The sequence below is a fragment of the Pteropus vampyrus genome, unplaced genomic scaffold (genome assembly GCF_000151845.1).
Source record: "Pteropus vampyrus isolate Shadow unplaced genomic scaffold, Pvam_2.0 Scaffold521, whole genome shotgun sequence".
Lineage (NCBI taxonomy): Eukaryota > Metazoa > Chordata > Mammalia > Chiroptera > Pteropodidae > Pteropus > Pteropus vampyrus.
This window is the reverse complement of record NW_011889302.1, coordinates 49,592-56,835: the sequence shown is the minus strand read 5'-3', so window position 1 is coordinate 56,835 and position 7,244 is coordinate 49,592. Positions and strand designations below refer to the sequence as shown.

At 55.3% G+C, this 7,244-nt stretch overlaps 1 protein-coding gene across 1 annotated transcript in view; it reads left to right on the top strand.

Moving 5' to 3' along the window:
- GYG2 (glycogenin 2) overlaps nucleotides 1-7,244 on the top strand; it is a 27,743-nt gene that overhangs the window by 15,562 nt on the left and 4,937 nt on the right. The window contains exons 5-7 of the mRNA XM_011383480.2: nucleotides 1,094-1,220; nucleotides 2,664-2,886; nucleotides 4,278-4,484. Of these exons, the coding sequence (XP_011381782.1) occupies nucleotides 1,094-1,220; nucleotides 2,664-2,886; nucleotides 4,278-4,484 (557 nt within the window). The remainder of the gene's footprint in view (nucleotides 1-1,093; nucleotides 1,221-2,663; nucleotides 2,887-4,277; nucleotides 4,485-7,244) is intronic.

Below are 7,244 nucleotides of genomic sequence, written 5' to 3'. Positions count from 1 at the left end.
CGGCTGGCCGGACTGCTTCAACAGCGGAGTCTTTGTCTTCCAACCTTCTCTGGACACGCACAGGCTGCTGCTGCAGCACGCCAGCGACCACGGCAGCTTCGACGGTAGGTGCCGAGAAGCTGGACGTGCCTGTCCCTGTGTCCCTGTGCCCCGTCCCCATCACGTCCAGGCGAGGGGGAGGGTGACGGATGGACGTGAAGAAGCTGGTAAACAGACGCGCCACGAGAGAGCCACGGAAAACATCTTCTGCGGATGGGAGGAACGGCTCCCCGATTCTGCTCACGGGGCGTGCGCTGGCAAATCTTCCCTCAAATGCCAGGCGATACATTTTTAGCTCGGCGGGCCACGTGGTGTCCGTCACAGATACTTAACCCTGCAGTTGTAGAGGGAACGTAGCCAGTGACGAGCCGTGAGCCAGTGAGCGTGGCTGCGTCCCAGGACAGGCTTGTTTACGAAAACAGATGCAGACGGTAGCTGGCCGGCCCCGCATGTAGAATAAAGGGGAACTTTAAAGTGAGCCAAGCAGAAGGCAAATATCGCACGAAATGAGCATCGATAGACAGGGACACTGCTAGGATTTTTGTCACGCAAAAGGAAATACTAGACCAATGCAGAATGGGTTTTCGGTAAGGCTGAGGAGTTAACAAAGCCGGCCGAAAAGGGGGAACGGAGGATTTGGGGGGGACGGTGTCTGATTTCATGATCGATCGTTTGGATTGTGGGTGGGGAATTTTGGAGAGACGACGCACTCTTTAAATGAACGGCGTTAGTCAATGGCATCCGTTAATGATAGCGGTGGTACTCATTAATGGCATTACCGTAAGTGGTCTAAATTCATCGTCGTCAGCGGTGTCGCCATAGACGGTGACTCAGGACCGGCAATTGATAAAGATTGATGGCAATTGGTAAAGATCGAAGTAAGGTCCACGTCCGTGGTGACGACCGTGTTTTGGCGCATGGGGAAGAGGGACATGAGGTCGAGAGGGACCTGGGCCGTGCTGGCTTCGGGTGTGGCCTTCCCACGAACCTCGCACGCGGCTGGGGCCTCACACGGTCCAGCGCTCACGTCCGCGGGTGTCTGTTGTGTCCCCAGGGGCCGATCAGGGCTTATTGAACAGTTTCTTCAGCAGCTGGCCGACGGCCGACATCCGCAAGCACCTGCCCTTCACCTACAACCTGAGCAGCAACACGGCGTACACCTACAGCCCGGCTTTCAGGCAGTAAGTTCACGGCCGCGCCCCCCTACCCTCCACCCCCAACATCCTTCTGGGGCTGCCGCCGAGGAGCGAGCTCATCTATTGGAGTCTGTGTCCGCTTCGGGCATATTCAAAAGGGTCGGTCATTCCCGGGCTCGCACACCACTTTAAATGATCGGCGGTCACCGCGGCCAGGCGTAAGGCGAGTGGTCCCCAAAGCGTTGCCCAGGGAACCCCTGGGAGTTCCCCCACAGCTCTGTCAAGTGTCTGGCAGTCAAAATGACTCAGAGAAATTAATTCTAAGATTTTATTTCCCCTCTTCTCTCTCTCTCTCTCTTTGTCCCATCAGCATACAGAGGGGTTTTACAGCAACGGTCTCGGACGTGATACAGTAATACACTGAATGCGGAGCCAGACACCGCAAACCAGCTGTGTTCTCTTAGAATGGGCGGTGTCATTAATTTTTTACAATTCTTTGAAAATATAGTTATTTTTCAATAGCTCTGCTATATCCATCATTAATCGCGATGATGAATGGTACAGCAGAACAGTCAGAAACGAACGTTCCCATCTAATGGGCGGGTTGTTTTTCTAACGCATCGATAGAGACATTTCCTCATTTCTCAGTTTGCATTTCCGGTGCAGTTAATGTGTGTCGACTCTCAGTCCTCGGCGGTCGGTCTTAAGAATGGCTAGAGGTCCCGGAACCAAAATATTTGAGATCCGCTCTAGGTGGCGTTGTCGTAAACAGAATCGGAAACCCGGGGCCGAATCTAGAGGGTGAGCGAGTGTGAAGCAGGCATCTTTAACGGCAGCCGTTTAAAGAGGCAGAAAGTGGTTTTTAAGGAGGTAAAAACAGTGCATCCATTTTCACACGTGAAGCACCCATGGAACGCAGATATGCAGTGTGACTGTGGTGTTAAAATTTCCTGGGAAGGTGATCGCAGACACACAAAAAAATGTCCAAGAACGTTTTGGGTGATGAGGGTGGTGATAATAGAGAAAATTTTTTTCGAGGCCGAGAGCGGAAAATTCGCAATCTCATAAAAAGAAGCCAAGTTTGTGGTTTGCAGCTTTCGTTATATACTATAAAAGGGAGTATTATTATCTTTTGGTCCCTTTTCTTAAGGAGATGATGATTTGGCCTCACGTACCATTAGTCTTTACGAGACTGCCGACTTATTTTTCCCGTTTGTAGGACGGTCTCAGTGGGTCACGGCTGTGTTCCTCGGCATCTACACAGTGAAATGGCACCCTTCATGTCGATTAATTTTTTTTTTAAGTATGTTTCAGCGAAATATCTGTCGGTCCAAGGAGTAGCGATGCCACGCTCGTCGCCAACACGTGAGCCGCAGGTCCACACGCCGCGGCCTGTGACGCGGGTCCCCGTGGTGGCCGGGGGCTTTCCGTGCACGTCCCGTCCCTTTCGAGCAGAAAGCAGAGCCTTTTTTCCCGTGTCCTCCTCAGGTTCGGTTCCAGCGTCAAGGTGGTCCACTTTTTGGGGTCCACGAAGCCTTGGAACTATAAGTACAACCCGCAGACCGGCTCGGTTCTGGACGGCAGCTGCGGGCCGGTCCCGCAGCACGAGGCGTCCTTCCTCAACCTGTGGTGGGGCGTCTACCACGGCAGCATCCTCCCGCTCTACGGCAGCATCCGCCACCAGGACCCGCACGTGCCGCCCGGGCGCACGGTAAGCGGGACACTCCGCGGGGGCGCCGGGCGCAGGGGCGGGAATGTAGTCACTCCGCACGGTGACGACACGGCGGTCCCAGGCAGAGCGTGGGTCACGATCGCACCGCCCTGTCACACACGTGGACCGTACGTCATATGCGATGCCAACTAGACCGCGATTGGAAACTCGAAAGAAAATAGGCAGAGTCGAGAAATGCAGATAAACGCTCCTTTATTCTGTATAGACGCTGCTTTTCCGTTTTCTGTGTTTCATGCAGGAGGATGCTGGACAGAGGCAACTTTTCCTTTTTTCTTTCGGGCTTAAAATAGTGACCGTTTCATGGGCAGAAATGGCGCCACTGAGAGGCAGGGGGTGGACACGTAAATAACACAGAACTTTAAAATTATGGAAATTAGCCGCCCTCATCAGGGAAAGAGCCTCTCGCAGGTCGATGGTGATGGTGACCGATTACTGTGTTGTCGGATGGACATTTTCCGATTTAGACCGTCCGTCCACTCTGCCGTTGGAGGGAGCGTCTGTAGAGGGCTTTGAAAAATTGTCGATCGACACCGACTCGGTGTTTTGAGACACGGAACGATAAGCCTACGCTGTGAAGTGTCTGCCCTCGACTTAATGTGCACACATTCGCCTCGCAAAACATCTTTTGAAATTTGGTCTCAGGGAACTGTTTCCTGAACTTTTTTTTTTTAAACTACCGCAGTTACTGACAAATATCAGGAAATGCGGAGCTTCGAAAACCGAAAAGCAGCCGTATTTCCCTGGTGTCTGGTTTGGGTCTGAGGGCGCTAGGGTCTGCTTTTCTGGGGGGACGAAGCGTGTCTCTGATCATTCGACACGTGCGAATAGGCGTGATTTGCGTTGACGTCGCCGACTGTGCCGCTGTTTTTAGCTCGGTGGTTTGCAGGCGTCGGGTCATAGGTAAAACAGAGAGGTACAGTCAGGTAGCCCTGAGTAATGACACCTGGAAACATGGGCCGGGGGTCCTTGTCACTAGAGTGGCAGCGGCTTCCTCAAGGACCAAGTAGCTGTCACCCTGTCTGTTTCGTGACAGGTGACTTTGTGAGTTGTCATGCTGCCAGGAGGTCTATAACCCTGGAGGCGTCCTGTCTTGTCACCTAGGGGTCGGGACCTCTCATGCCTGTTCTCAGAGGGCCTGGCTCCGTGCCTGGCCTACTCAGCACATTCATAGGTTACGTACAGGTTTTTGGGGACCATATCACAAATCCGTGTGGCATTCCTTCGATGGCCTTACATTTGGAGAACACGGATGACAGGGCTGGGGAGCACTGGCCACACACAGGGTGGGGTGGGTCCCGGGGCTCCGAGGGCAGCCGGAGGGGTGCAGAGGTGTAAACAGGACTCACTGAGCGTGTCCGCTTTCCGTCCAGGCGCACCTCAGTGGCGTTGGGGAGCCGTGTGCAGATCCAGCAGCGAGAGCCGAGGGGCCGGGTGCAGATTCGGTGCCTGCTGTCGGGGAGCCGTGTGCAAAATCAGCAGCAGAGCCCGGCCAGGCTTGGCCCGCTGCGGACCCTTCGGAGCCGCCCGTGGCCGTGGCTGGGACCCCACCCTCGCCTGAGAGAGGCCATTCGGAAGAGGTAAGTACCCACGTTGCACGCAGGTGTGACGGAGAGTCAGTCTGTCCCGTCACCGGGGGCCCTGCATTTACTTAGCTGGTGGTGCTGCCACTCGCTGTGCTGGGTCACATGGCAACACCCCGATCCCAGAACCTGCACACGCTGCCTGACCTGGGAACGGGGACTCGGCGTGGGTGCTTCGGTCCTGGGCGATGTGCGCTGCTCCATAGGATCTGCAGGTGCCTCGTCACGAGGTCGCACACTTCGAACTCACTTAGGTCACGTGGGTTTTGAAACCCACGTTTCAAACACGACAAGGGCCGTGCTACGGGAGACGGTCCCGCCTTGTCCAGGCGGCATCTGCAGAAGGAGCGCGGCTCTGCCGACGCCCGGACGTGAGCCCAGGCACACGCACGATGGCGGTCTAGCCTCCGCAGCCGGCACGTGTCAGTCTGCAGGGTTCCAAGCCACCGCGTCTGCGATCATTTGCCATAGGAGACTCCGACGCATGTTGAGAACGGGTGACCAGTCTGATCTACTCATCGGGGGAGCCCAGAACGTTCAGGTCCGAAAGGCCAACCTTCTGTGCCGCTCCGACCCGGCTTTCAGAGAGCTGTCCCCAGAACCCCAGGCTTGGGACGACTTGCATAGGTTAAGATCAGGCCGTCTGCTCATCCCCACTGAGGCTGGATCTGCAGAAGTCGGTGGTCAGAGAACAGAAATCACTAGATTTGCCAAATCGAAGGGAAAAAACATGAAACACGCCTGTTGTTCTTCCGTGCCGATTTCCGGCGAACGTACTGGACGGATGCTCGCTGTTTAGAGATTTCTTATTTTCTGTGCTCACAGCGAGAGGCGTCTGGCCCTCTTTGCTTCTCAGGGGAATCATTACCAGGCCATCGGCCGGCGTGCGCGTGTGGGCACCGGATCGAAGGCCATCCGCAGCTTTGGCCTGTGCGACAGCTGTTTCTTGTTGACTGTGAACAGCCGAGGATGCTTAGATTCCAGCCCACGCGTTTGCTGGAAGGCAGACCGCTCAGTACTATCACACGGAATAAATTGTGTCCAGGCAACTTCACGCATGAGTCGATTTGGAGTCGTGATGTCGCAGCCATCTGACCAAGGTGAACAGACCGTCGGTCTTGGGGGCCGAGGACGGGGGCGGAGAGAGGAAGCTTTTCTCGAGCTTTTTGTTCCTCCCATGGAGAGCGTGACGGATGCACAGTGTGCTCCGCAGAGCTGGATGCGGCCCCCGCACGTAGCAGTCCGTGTGGGTCAAACGTGGGTCAAACATGGGACGGTGCTCATTCCAGGAATGGGAAGAATTTGCCCGTCGAGCTCTCGTGCTGAGGCTACAGCTGCTCCCGGCTCTGCCACGAGAAGCCAGTAGGAGCCGCTAGGAGGCCCGCACCGCAGACAGCTCGGGGTGGTCAGCGTGGGGGCGAAGCACAAGGCACCGAAATGAGTAAGCGCAGAGTCGCCCTAAGCTGCCCGGGAGGCCTGTCTGTGGCCCACGCCCCAGTATTTCAAGCCGGGGTGGGACAGATACAATATCGACAAGAAAAGGTATTTCTGAGACTCGGCGTCACCGTCGGCGTCACCGTCTGTCCATCCCTTAGTCCCACTTGCCCCGTGTCCCGCTTCCCAGCCTGCCGCACTGGGTCGGGCTGATCGGCTGAAAAAGAAAAACCAACTCTGTGTTGCTCGGGGGTTTTATTTCGCACCCGGCCGCGTCTGCAGGTCGCTGTGCGGCATCCTGCCACCCGCCGGCCGATTCTTGCACCCGTGACGCTGCGTTTTTTTGAATTTTATTTGGGGGCGCTGGAACCTAGTGCGGGAAAAATGAAAAGGAGGCTCCGTTTTGTTATTCCTGTGTAGAGGCTGCTTCCTGGGGGTGGGGTCGTGGCTGCGTGACATGTCTGCCCGGGTCCTCGGCGCTACAATGTATTTATGATGCACACGTACGTAATTAATAAATATATATGTTACACACAACTTTATACACTTATCTAACATATATACTTACATATTATATGTGATATATTATACGTGATATATTTATTTTATATTTGTTTTACATGTCAAATCAATATATAAGATTTTTCATATCTATGTGTGTATTTTTTTTCCTGTTTTTTGGAGCGGTTCGGTCTTTCTACTCGTGTTTTCGTAGGAGCTAAAAAGGGTACGAGCAGCCTCGCCAGTCGCTGAGTCCTTTCGGGCCGTTGAACAGGTCCGTTCCTCTCTACGCTCGGCAGCCACCGCCTCGGGGAGAACGGACCTGTGGCCAGAGCTTAGCGTGTCATGCAAGGACACACGTGTCCCTTCTCCTCGCTGCAAGTCCGTCCCCTCGGGCCGGGAGCGCGTGTGGGTCACTCCTCCCCTCCCTGCGTCCTGCGGCTGTGCGCGGGCCAGTTTCCACCCCGCTGCTTCCAGACCGAGTCCTTCTGTCGTAAAGCTTCTCTCCGGCCTTCAGCCCTGTCTGTGCTTTGAGCCAAGAATAGTCCGTCTTGTTCTCCGTTTGCAGCCCTGTCTTTCTAGGTGACCCACATTTCAGCTACTTACCGGGGGAGGCGGGGGATGGATTGGCGGAACCATGATCATCATCGGATAAAAATGAGCGGCGTTTGCCAGAGGCGCATTTGATGTCGTGCGTGCGGCAGGGGCACGCGATCCCGCGTGGGCTCCACGCGGCCTCCAGCCTCTGTCTCGGAAGGCGGCACGGAAGGCAAGTCGCCGTCCTCTGTGCCTGGGACGCGCGGTGCCACGTCTCGTTTTCAT